Raw genomic sequence first — 13,887 nt, forward strand, 5'->3', positions numbered from 1 at the left:
TAAGTAACCTCTAAACATGAAATAATTGATTTCATCACATTTCTTTCTTTCATATATGTACCTTTGTTTCTGTTGTTTGATGTTTACGAGTTGAATGTCTGATCTTTTCTGCAAAAATAGTTTCCCTTGTTTTTGTTGAATATTTGCAAAATATATATTTTTCAATTTAATTTGAGCTTTCTATGCTTTTTTTGTACTGTGTATATGTGTGTGTGTGTGTGTGTATATATATATATATATATATATATATATATATATATGTATATATGTAATGTTCCATTTCCTTCTGTGATTTCTCATAGCTGTGAAATAATCTTGTGTTAATCAAATTTTTATGCCTTCAGAGGATCTTTTTTTCTGGGATATTTGAAGAATTTGTTAATAAGAGATACTGGGGGGATAAAATCAATAAGGTTTGGTAATTATTTGGACGGGGAAAGGAACAGTGTATTGAGGTTATGGACCTAGGTGAATGGAAGGATGGTGATGTTTTTGGCATGAAGAAAATTAGGAGGGGTAATTTTGGGGGAAACATCTGTTCTCTACTTAATGTGATTAAACTGTCTTTGTAACAATCAGGTGATATCCATTAATCAGATATATAACTGATATTTAAAGCTTTTTAAAAACTTGGCTACATCCTACTTTTGCAGTATTATATATTGCTCTGTTATGTCCTCTGTTGTTTAGACAAATTGATCTTCTTCTTGTTCCTTACATGTAACACTGTCTCCCATCTCCATACCTTTTCAGGTTTTTGAATGAACTCTTTCCTCTTCTATCTCTCAGAAACCATGGTTTTCTTCATAGTTCAATTCAAACACCACCTTCCACATGAAACTTCTGATCCCCTACAGCTGTTAGCACCGCTTTCCCAAACTAACTACTTGTATATGTTTATAATGCATACAGATTGTATTTTTTTTTTCTGATGCAATTGGTGTTGCAATATGGGAGCCACCTGCCAGTGGCTGCTGGAGGTGTAACTCAGACACAGAATGGATCTCTTCATGTGAGAAGATGATGATACAATGTGAAGATCACGTATTTTTAAATCAGCAGGAGTCAGGAATTCAGGTTAGGGGAAAATCGTCAGTCTTTATTCTCAGTGAAGAAGGATCGGAGGTGGAAGAGAATCAGCGATAGCAATGTGTGCAGCTGAGTCAAGAAGTTAGCTCGACCAGCAGCCACACAACCAGCAGCTCAGAGTCTCGAACCCAGGCCCAATCTCTCCCAGCTTCTCTTCCTGTCTCTCTCTGCCTCCACCCACCAAAATCGTCATTTCCTATACAACACATCAGGACTTGCACGGAGAGTGGGCAGGGACCATTCTTTATCCAATCATGTATATTAATAGAGTATAGCCCAATTACTATTTAGCCTCACGTACTTGGGACCTCAGTGCATCAACTCAAACCTCAGCCCATTACAATACAAGGAGATAGAGGCAGCTGTGTTGTCTGACTTCTCTCCTCTTCCCTCTTGCTTCCAATTTATTTCATTCCCAATCCACAAGGAACATCTGTGAAAGCTGCTTTGCAACTCCTTCAAGTTAATGATTCACAGCTGTGGAGGCTCTCGAGAATTGGCATGGTCCTTAACAAATTGGGGTTAAGTGACTTGTCCAGGGTCACATAGCTAGGAAATGTTAAATGTCCATGGTCAGATTTGAACTCAGGTCTTCCTGACTTGTGGGCTCATGCTCTATCCATTGAGCCACCTAGCTGCCCCTACAAGTTGTATTTCGATAGAACATAAACTCCTCAAGGGAAGGAACTGTTTACTATTTGTCCTTGTATTCTTGATGCCAAAATAATTTTTTTTAATTGATTGGATCTCAGGTGATGTTTGAGGGCTAGACATGTACATTTAGTAGTTTTAAGCAGGAAATGAATTTTGAATACAAGATATACTTGATGAGATATAGAGAGAAGTTGAGAGAGCTGTGGGATTGTATCTTGTGGTACATTAGATGCTTGGAAGTAAGACATGGATGATCTTCCTGCAAAGGAAAAATATCAGTCTGACAAGAATGTAAAGAAGTTTCTCAGTTAATCAGCTGGGGATGGAAACAAAAACATTCTCTGGCCTCAGGGAACCTACATTCTAATTGGGTAGACATAGGTATATACAAGATAAATTCAGAGAAGATGGAAGATACCTATAGAGGGGAAGACAGTAATATACCAGGGTACTAGGAAAGGATTGTTGCTGCAGTAAAACCTGAACTCAGTGAAGAGGAGTTTAAAAAGTAGAGTCTTCTAGGATTGGGGCTCAGCCAGTCAGTTCAAGGAAAGGAGTTGTATGATGTATTATGCTTTGTGAAAAGCTGTAATCAACCAACGTGTCTGGACTATAATATTTGTTGAGGGTAGTCAGATGCTATAAGACTGGAAATATAGAGAGGGCCTAAGTTGTAAAGAGCTTTAGATATTAGAATATTGTTATGTTTAGAGGAAGTACAGAACTGGCCCCTGAGAAGAGAGAAAAGGTTTGGTAGCTGAAGGAAATTTGCAAGTGACAACAAAAATGTTAAGCAATCTTTAAGTATCCATTTAGTTATCATTAATTAGAATAGAGCCAGAGTGAAATTTTCTGCATCAACTTTTCCTGATTCAGGAACTAGAAAGGAGGAGGACTTTCAAGGTTTAGAATTCATCAGTGCATGGGAGAAGGTTGCCTATGTTAAGGGGTATGAATAAATTTTAAAATTATTTTTAAAATGTCTCAAATTGCCTTACTGATTTTTATACTCTGAAACACATTTGTATCATATGTTGAGAACATATAAATTGAAAAGTAAAATCTAGTGACCAGTAAAATCATTGATTTTTGGAGAGGAAAGTATTTTATCAATTCTTAGTTCATCTATAAGTAGGATGCAGAATCTATATAAGGGATGGATGTGATTTGCCCAAAGTCAAATAGCTGATTATTCTCAGTTCAGTGTGCTATTGTGAAGAATTTTATAAAGAACTGATGAACCATAGTTATTTTATTAATACTTAGTGCCTTCAATGATAAGCATAATTATATTACTTGGAAGCCTAAATTTTATCAAAATTATACTAAGTAGTATTTTACTGACATATACTGGCTGTGAGACCCTAGGTAATTGCTTAACTTTTTAGTGCCCAATGAAACTAAGACTTTAATTTACAGAACAATTACTTGTTTGCTTTGTCTGAGTTTCCTTTTAAAAGAACTCTCTACAGTTGATTAAATCACAAACTGACAAAATTTTTTTTAACATTTTCCAGTGTTCTTTCTGATTTTTATTGAATAACATATATAAATAATATAAAGATTTTTTGAACCAAACAGTTGGAAAATTGTTTTATTAAAATTGATTTGAAAATGGATAAATAAATTCTCTCATTCACAGGAATTTTAATTCTCCCATTCATAGTCCCCCTTATTTTGTTTTACTGTATCCTTGTTTATATCCTCTTAAAAAAAGATTACTTTCCAGCTCCAAAATTTATGATTCTAAACTATTTTCCATGTCACATGTTGTTTTTCTCTATCCCCAAACCCCACCAAAGCTCTTAAAAAAATCTATAAATCATGCTTCCATGATGATCTGGTGGAATTTCTCCATCTCTTTAAAAATTTTCCATGTGTTATTTTTTCATATTTGTTTTTTATTCTTTCTATCTAATTATTTAAGTGTTACTCCCTCTGCCCCAATTGAACTTTTCTTGTATTTCTTATACTTTGGGCCAACATTCTTTTTTATTAAGTCACTTTCAAATACTTTAGATTATATTCTAGAACTAAAAATTATGCAAACAGTGCCAGCCTTCACTGTTAAAGGACATTTTCTCACCTAAGAACTTCTTATACAATGAAATTGCAAGGCCATTTCCTATCCCTTATTCTTTTAAAGTTTCTCTTTGATAGTTAAGCTTAGACTAAGGTATCTTCAAATATATTTTGAAGACATATAATTTTTTATTTTTAAAAGACCAAAGTTTTTAACTGAGAGATGAAGAAGAATATGAAATGGTTAATGGATCTATAATCTTATCAATATGATCTATATCAACAACATGATCTATAATTTTATTAACAATTTCTTAAATATGAAGAATGAAACCATCCATCCATTTCTGCATTCTATTTACTTAAGTTGCTAAAGTAGGTTCTTGCTGTCTTGATATTGTTAGGTTGTAAAGAGAATCACATAGGTTGTCATCAGTTGTCCTTCATTCTTGCTGTGTAAGCATTATTTTCTTTCATATATTTCTTATATAACATCTTTTACATTCTTTTATTTGTTATGTGTTTTATTCAGATCAGAACTTCATTTATTTTTACTCTGTCCTCTGAGTAATACTCAATTTTAATTCTTTAGAGTCTGTAGTGGACCATGATGATATAACATCTAGTGGAATACTTTTATTAGAATTTATTGTTTGTTTCTATGTTGGTGATTTCGATGTGTGGTAACTTACATTTCTTTTCTGAGTTTCAGGCTTGCAGAAGTTCAAACAAAACCAAGTTTTCAGAATCTGAAGAATTAAACTATTAAATTTATGCTAGAATGAAACTTACATGTCAGACATTCATGAGACTAAATGAAATTATATTGATCTCTTAGGCTGGGCCATATAGGAGAAGAAACTATATATATATATAAAATATATTACTTGTTCTATTTGGTCTTAGAGTTGGTGGGATGGATGACATTTATTTTTGTCATTTCCTCATTTTGGTGTTTGCAGATGATTTTATAACTTGTCTTTTTGCTTAGAATTAATTAGTTCCTTCTTCTCTCTCTTTCGTTTATACTATATGCCCATACTTCACCTCTAGGCAGTCTATTAGCAGTTCTTGCCAACTGTTTTTTCCTTAGTGTTTCTGGAATTGTCATCAATCTGCCCTGAAGGAAGGAATACTTACCTAGATGAGAAAACAGATTGATTGAATAAATGAAATATTAAAAGAACATCTCAGACTTATCCCTCCTTTTCTATTTTAATAGCCACTACATTAGTTAAATTTTCAGTACTTCTTTGCTGTGTTTCCTAGTTTATTTTTCTTAAACCTTCCAATTACATTTCATTTGACACAAAGTTGACAAAATTATCATTTCAAGCCAAGTGTTTTATATATATCCTGCCTTACTTTAAGAATTTTGAATGGTTATTAGGTTAAATTCACATTCACCATCATTGTAATTTTGGAAGATACAAAGAAAAACAAATATTAGTTCTACCCTTGTTGTTTGCCAGTGACTGATATGGACAAGGTATTCTAAGTTTCAGTTTCCTCATCTGTAAATCTGAAATACTACTTTTACTACTTACTATAGAAGATTTTTTCAGAAAGCATTTTATAAGGTATGAAGATAGCTAGGTGGGATAGTAAATAGAGTGCTGGGCGTGGAGCCAGGAAGACTTGAATTCAAATATAGTCTCAGATATTTGCTGTGGGAGTCTGGACAAGTCATTTAATCCTGTTAAACTGAGTTTCTTCAACTGTAAAATGAGGATACTACCTACTTCTTAAAGTTGTGGTGAAGAGCGCCTGGCATATAGTAGGTACTATGAGAATGCATATCTTCTTCCATTCCCCAACCCTTATAAAGTATTAAGCCAGAAAGCTTCAGTAGTTTCATAGTTCCTACAGAATCAAGTTGAATCATTTCTGTTTTACAGTCAAGGCACTCCCTATCTGTTGCTGGGCTCCTTTTCTAGCCTCATCTCATATTTTTTTCTCTCCTCTAATTCTGTAGTGATAATGGATTGTTTTATGTTTTGCAGAAATGCCTTACGCCCTCAAGCTTCCATGATTTTGCACAGGTTGATCACTATGTCTGGAATGCTCTCTTTCCCTTTCTTTGCATATTGAATTTCCTACCCATGCTCTAAAGTAAAATTCAGAATATTAATTCTTCCACACATTCTTCCATGATTCCATTATGAATAATAATAAGATTCTCCCTTAGATCTTAGGTAGTTTTTTGTTTTTATATTTCTCTATGGTATTGATCATACAATTTTATGTTTTAAGCTTTCCAGGTAGTATTCTTTCTCTCTTTAAGAGGGTAAACTTTGAAGGCAGAGATAGTATCTTATATATACACTGTTTCTCAATACCTAGCACAGCTTTCTACACAGTAAGTGCTTAATAAATGTTTGTCATATTATTTCATTTTCTATAAATTATTTTTTGAAATTCCTATTTCTTCTCAGTTTTCTTTTAGGACCATATCCAGACTTCTTTTTAACAGCCATGCCACTTGATTTCATAAAATATTAGTTGTCTTATAATTTATTTTCTATTCACCATATAAAAAATATATTATATTGCAATTTTAAGACTGTGACATTTAAATGTATTTTAGGATAAGGGGTATGGGTATCTTAAAATCAAATAGTGGGTCTCTGTAATCCTTTGTGTCTTGATTAAAGATATGAAATGCATCTAGATGCAGTGCAGATATTAAAAAATAGTTAGGAAGATTTCTGCAAATTAACCATGCTGCTCTGAAACAAGCTTTTCACAGGACAAAGGTGATGTTTGGTGCAGATTGGTGATATTATAATATTTTGTATTTTCTTTTTTTGCTCCTTTATTAGGTGGTTAGAGAAAATTTGTGTACAAGACTAAGCATTAGATACATATTGCCAAATGCTGATGAAAACTGAAGAAGTTTCTCTTTCCCATTTGTTAACAAGTTCTTAAAGGTTTCTCTTATTACAGAGAGGGAGGTCAAAGGCCAAATCGCGCCATCTTTGAAGAGTTTTTGATGTAAATATAATTAGAGGTTCTGAAACAAAGTATATGTCCTTGACAAGATAGAGCATTAGAATCATATCACATGATTATCAAAGTCAGGAATACTTTCTTCTTCAATGACAGTTTTCTAAAAATATATTTAAATATTTTATTAAAACTAATAAATTTAAAAATTATTAATTATTAGTGGTAGAGACTGTTTTGTGCATTTTATGGATGATTACTTATTTTATAAGAGCTAATACCTCAGTATTTATCTTTTTATAAGAAAATAGTTATAACTTTTTCTTTTAATTTTGTTTAATTTACAGGAAAATATCTTCATGTATGGAGGCAAAATTGAAACAAATAATGGCAATGTCACAGATGAATTGTGGGTTTTCAACATACATAGTCAGTCATGGAGTACAAAAACCCCCACTGTCCTTGGACACGGTCAGCAGTATGCTGTGGAGGGACACTCAGCACATATTATGGAACTGGATAGTAGAGATGTTGTCATGATCATAATTTTTGGATACTCGGCAGTATATGGTTATACAAGCAGCATACAGGAATACCATATCTGTGAGTTACTGTTATAATGTGTTTAATTATATTTCCCTTTCTAACAGTAATTGAGAATACTTTGTCTTTCATAAAGTCTTGAAATGATTTCTGAGTGGTCCAAGATTAGGTCCAAAAGCTTGGGACTGATAATTTCTAATATCAGTTATCTTTCTATTAGGTTTTATCATTTAATCCTTTAGTAAATATTTTCATCTATATTTTGGGAAACCTGAGAGAATTTTTCCTTTTCTTTTTGGCCTTAGTATCTTCAGAGCATAGTGTTATGACTGGAATGTTGTAGGTACTTACTAAATATTTATTGGTTGATTAATTGTATTCTCCATAATAGTTAAATTTTTTTAAGAAAATTGAATTAGATTTTAAAATAGTACCAGTAGGTGGTGCTATATCCTCAGGGTTTTATGTACATAAAGGTTTTCATGTACATAAGGACTAGAAAAGGACCTGAAATCTTTATAGCATACTTAGTGATTTCAGAATTCTTGTTCATGTACAATTCTTTTTTCAACTTTAATCTTTCTGACTGATTTGATGATAGTACATAGGATTTCATAGTGAGAAAGAACCTTCAAGGATGTTCCAGAGGATTTTGCATATACATTGTCTTCTGTAGGTACTAAAAAACTCTTTCTTTAGCTATTACTAACCATTTCTTTGAAGTGCACTAAAAAATATAGTATATGGCCAGTCTGAAATTTTTGTTGCAGTCATCTACTGTTTCTATGTAATTTTTCTTTCTCAAGGAGTTCAGTACCTGACTCATAGTCTTATCAGGCTAGATTTAGGAATAAAGTAGAATGACCTGACTTGATCAATAATGTGTTCTACTCCGGTCTTCAGGCAGTGACTGGTTAACTAGTTGTCATTAATGCTGTAGAAAGGGTTATTTATTGGTTTTGCTATGAGGAGCTTCATTTTACCACAGCCATTCACAGTAAGTGATCATGTCATAGATGTCAATACCACAAATGCTTTGACTTGTGTTATTTTGCATGCTCAAATTCCCCTTTTCCAGTTCTCTTTCCTCCTAAACTTATTCTCAGTCCTTGATATAACTTCTGACTTCTTACTTTTCTGTCACCTCATTTTCCTTAACTTTATATTAAACTTAGTTGTCCAAATTTCTGGGACCTTTGAAGTGTTTATCCTGACTATTGTAAATTCTGAGTTACCTTTTCTTTCTGCCTTTTTTCTCTCTGAGAAACTGTTAAACAGAGTCACACAACTATTGGGACTGAGTCAATTATGTGTTATCAAGTTTGAGCCTTTATTACAGAATAGAAATCCTTTTTTGATTAATTCAGTAACACATTACTTGAAGTGGCTATTTCAGATTTCTTAATTTTTTCCTTCAATTCCCAATTCTATTTTCATACTCTTTAATTGTATACAGTCTTGCCTCATATTTCCATGATAAAATTGAAGCTATTAAGACATGACTTCCTTCGTTTCTACTCTGAAAGCGATCTTCTTCATTGTCAAGGCTAATCCTTTTATTTTTTTGATAACATTCCATATGTAAACCAATGGGTGATTGTTGGAATATATCTTGTAGAATGTTCTGATTTAGAAAGAATATCATGAGCTCGACAAATATCAATAAGCACTATTGACATATTCAACGAATAACAGAAAAAGAGGAATGCATATAAAATCATAAATCTCTATGAAGCCTCTCATTTTTTTTCAAAGTATATAACACATCCAGAATAAGTTTCAAAGCTTCTTTATTTTTCTCTTTCTGTGCTTTTGTATTAAAAAAGTTTAATTTATGCTCTTTTCTTTTTTCTCTCTTTTTTTTGACAATATGATTGCTAGTTCCTTATAACTCCCACACTGAAGTGCTTCCTTGTACAAAAACATAGTCAAACATAATACTTGTATAAATATAGTCAAACAAAATAAATACATACATTGGCAATGCCTTAATATTTATGTCTCATTTTACATTTCTAGTTTATTATCTCTCTGTCAAGAGATGGGAAAACAGGATTCACCATTGCTATTCTGGATTTGTAGTTGAATATTGCATTATTGGAGTTCTTAAAGCATTCAAAATTGTTTTTTTTAATAATGTTTTTATCATATAGGTTGCATTTCTTTTAAGTCACTTTACTCTGGATTAGTTCAGGCAAGTCTTCCCAGGTTTCTCTGACATCATGTCTATCATCATATTTTACAGTTCTGTACATTTCAGTACATCATAATTTCTTCAGCCAATCCCCAGTTGATAAACATTGCCATAGTTTACATTTCTTTGCTACAACAAAATATGCTGCTGTGAATATTTTTGAATATATGGGTACTCTTTCTTTTATCTTCTTACTATTACTTCTATTCATAATCTTTATCCATTTAAAACTTAAGGAATTTGACACATCTATAATTTTCTTTATGTTTAAAATTGTTATTTTTCTACTAACTTATTCTTTCTCCATTGCCTATGTGTTTCCTCTGTACAAATTAAATTTGCTTTAAATTACATTTGCTTTAAAAAATCTTCATTTGATAATGTTATTTCTTACATATTTTGCCCCATATCTCTCCTCTCATATTGAAATGCTCCTGGCTTCATTACCTCTAATTCTTTACTCCCTTTGTTAACTTCTTGTGTTCTAGCTTCTGACTCCATCACTTGATTAAAAATTAAGCAAAATCAATTGACATAGCTACCATATCTATAAGTATTTACTAGATTCCACATTCTAAGATGTAAATCTCTTAATAAAAAAGAAGTAAATTTCATCATCTCTTCCCCTCGAATAATTTAGATCATTATAAATGCTTAAAGTTCAGCATTGTTTAATGTTCTTTTTGTTTATATTATTATATTTTTAGCACATTATTATGGTTCTACTTATTTTATTCTATATCATTTCATAAAATTCTTTCCATGCACAATTTTTAATAGAACAATAATATTCAATTTAACACAAACTATAGTTTGTTCACTATTTCACAGTCAAGGAGAAGCAATTTTATTTATGGATTTTTGCTTCCACAAAAAATGCTGTTATAAATATTTTGACACATATGGGGCATATCTTTCTGTCTTTTACCTATCTTGAATATATATATATATATATATATATATATATATATATATATATATATATATTCTATAATTGGACTGCTGGGTCAAAGAGTATGAACAGTTTGGTGACTTTTCTCTCACAAATGAAAATTGTTTTCTAGGACAGCCAGGCAAATTCAGAGTTTTATCAAAAGTGGTATTGATATAACCAAACTTTCTGTAGTCCCTCGATTGATTGTTTCTGTATTTTATAATCTTAACCAATTTGAAGGTTGTTAAATGAGAGTGGGAATTTCTTATTATTAATTCTTTGTAGCAAACTTTCATGTGATTATTGAAAGTTTAAAGTTCTTCTTTTGAAAACTGTTAATAGCCTTTTGTCACTTATCTTCTGGGCAATGCCTTACACAGATATTTAATAAAATGTTTTTTTTCCCCTCCACTAGACAGCTCCAATATGGAGTTCATTGTGACATATATGTAAAAAGTTGGTTTAAATTTATTTTCTGCCAGATTGCCTTTCAATTTTCCTAGCAATTATTTTTAGGTAGGAAGATTTTCCTCTAGTAGTATGTTCTTAGGCTTCTGAAACACTGGGCTACAGTGTCAGATTATTTTTGCTTCTTCTTTATTTAATGTTTTTCACTGATTTCTAATTTTTAACTAGTACCAAATAATTTTGATAGTTGCTTCTTTATAATATAATTTTGAATCTGAAACGTCTTGCACCTTCAAATGAGATAACATTTATAAATCACTTAACACAGTGCCTGAAATACAGTTGGCTTTTAAATAAATGCTTGTTTTCTTCTTTCATTCCCACTTATTTTTTTCTTTATACAACTCTTATTAATCCAAATAAGTTTTTTTTGTTATATTGTCAAGTTGTATATAATATACTCCTGGAAATCTCTCTCTATTTTAATCTTTCCTTCATTAAGTTAATAAAATGATTTTCCTTACTTACAGAGCTAACCATGTCATTTCCTTGTTGAATAAACTAGAGTGGCTCTGTCTTGCTCACAGGATAAAATATAAACATTACAATAGTAAAAGACTTGAGATAAGGTGACCAGTCAAAATGCTATTAGAATAGTCCAGATATGAGAGTATGAGTTTCAGTGTTACTGGTGAATGTATAAATGACAAGCAGGAAAAATATATGAAAGATGTTTTAAAAGTAGAAACAAATATTTGGTAAGAGATTGAATATAGTAAGAATGATGTGTGTAGGATGACACCAAGGTTGTGAGCTTGGGAAGTTAATGGTGCCTTCCATAGTAAGAGGTGAGCTTTGAAGAAGAAAAGATTTAATTGGAAAGATAAGAGTTCTCTTTTGGACATGTAGGGTTTTAAATCCCACAAAGGATGTTGTGTTAAAGATGTCTTAGAGGCAATTATTAATGAGAGACTGAACCTCAGGAGAAAAATAATAACTGGATGTGTAGATATTTTCGTAGAGATAATTACTGAACTCACCAGAGCTGATGAGATTACTCAGTGACAGTATAGAGGGAGAAGCTCTAGAGCCAAGGGGAACACCTCCAGTTTGTTGGCATGCTCAGGTCCACAGTGCAGCAAAAGGCACTGAGAAGTGATCATACAGATAGGAGAACTAAGTTATAACAATATCAAAAACCATGAAAAGGTCAAGAAGGATTTAGTTTGCATTCCATTTTTATTTCGGAAGACTGTATTTAGGTGTTTTGTCTAAAGTTTTCTTGCTATTTTAAGGTTGTAGTGTTAATTATGTCAAAAGCATATTGATTACTTTGTGACTCTTGGTTCAATTTAATCTTATTAGAATCAACCTATAGTTTTAATCTGTTTAGATAAATTTGTATCCTAAGTCACTTAATATTTTTGGCCTTAGTTTCCTCTTCTGTAAAATGCTGGGATTGGACTAGATGACCTTTGAGACCACTCCTACCTCTAAGTTCCATGGTTCTATCAGCCTATGATTCATCACTCAGCAAATTGACTTTTTCCTCCAACTTTGTGTCATATGCAAATTTGATAAAAATGTCATTTATCTATTCATTAGAGTAATTGATGAAAATGTTGACTAGAACAAGGTCAAGCTTAGAGGCATTTAGTAGTCCATTAAACATCTTTCTCTGGCTTAATTTTGATTCATTAATCTCTGCTTACATGATTTGGATATCCATAGGATAAGAGCTGGAAGGGACCTTTAAGGCTATCTAGTCCAACCTCCCTCATTTTAGAAATAAGAAAACTGAGGCTTAGGAAGTTAAACAATCTGACAAGGTTACATAGCTTGTATAAGATTTGAACCTTGGTCTCCTTGACTACAAGTCCACCATCCTGTTTACCATGTCATGCTGATTCACATGTAGGCCTTGAGTCCTTAATTACAGAATCTAATTGCTGTACCATTATCTCATTTTCCATTTTTTCACATTACCAAAGAAGACTTCACATGTTACAAAATTTGTCACATAATTTGATATAATTCAGATACTATTCTAGCATTTCTTGATCTGATGGTTTAGCAACACTGAAAAAAAATCAGCATTTTTAATGTGATTTTTCTCTTTTAAAAAGCTATTTTTGATGAATATGTTTTAAAGTTACTGATTGTTACTTCCTATTTTATGGGTCAGATTTTTTTTAAAATTATGTGTCTAAATTTTATTATAATAATACTTAATCCATACTTATCAATCACCTTCTTATATTGTGGAATCAGTTTGGTTAAAAACCTATAACCCCTGTTTCCTTTTTTATTTAAATTAATTTTAAACAATAGTTTTTAAAATTTTTGAGTTCCAAGTGCTCTTTTCCCCTCTAGCCATTGTAAAGAATACCTGTTATACATGTGACATCATGTAAAATATGTTTTCATATTACCTGTGCGTGTAGAGAAGTATACATGCTTCTGAAACTATTGCTGTGGTTTTAGATACAGATAATTCATTCTTTACTCCCCATCTGTGTGCAATAGATAGGGCTCTGGGCTTGGAGTGAGGAACCTCTGAGGTCAAATTTAGCTTCATAAACTTACTAGCAGTGTTACTCTGGGCAAGTCACTTAACCTCTGTTGGCATCTATTGCCTCAATTATAAAATGAAGTTAACAATAGTATCTTCCTTACAGGATTTCTGTGAGGATCAAATGAAATAAATTTGTTAAGTGCTTGCCATAGTGCTTGGCCCATAATAGGTGCCATATAAATACTATTTTCTTCTCTTTTTCCTTTCCCCCTTTTAAGAAAATTTAATAATTAAATACTAGTTAAATATTGATGGTGATTATTTTAGGATTATGATGGTTTTTTAAAAAATTAATTATTTTTTTAAAAGTATAACTTCAAATACATTGTGGAATCTTATTAAATACCAATGTTGAAAGAGATATTTCTTATTGAAAGAAAATTTTCTTATAGAAACAAATATGTATACATTGCAGACATGATTTTATTCAATGTATAAGCACAAATATAGTATAGTAAGATTTTTAATGGGATTTTTCTTTTCTTTTTCTTCTTACAAAAGTTATTGGTCTCCTGTTTGACT

General features: G+C 31.8%; 1 protein-coding gene across 1 annotated transcript in view; it reads left to right on the forward strand.

Annotated features, from left to right (window-relative positions):
• Nucleotides 1-13,887, forward strand: part of ATRNL1 (attractin like 1) — a 1,159,225-nt gene that overhangs the window by 104,312 nt on the left and 1,041,026 nt on the right. Inside the window, exon 8 of the mRNA XM_031949462.1 lies at nt 7,059-7,314. Within this exon, the coding sequence (XP_031805322.1) occupies nt 7,059-7,314 (256 nt within the window). The remainder of the gene's footprint in view (nt 1-7,058; nt 7,315-13,887) is intronic.

The sequence above is a fragment of the Sarcophilus harrisii genome, chromosome 2 (genome assembly GCF_902635505.1).
Source record: "Sarcophilus harrisii chromosome 2, mSarHar1.11, whole genome shotgun sequence".
NCBI lineage: Eukaryota > Metazoa > Chordata > Mammalia > Dasyuromorphia > Dasyuridae > Sarcophilus > Sarcophilus harrisii.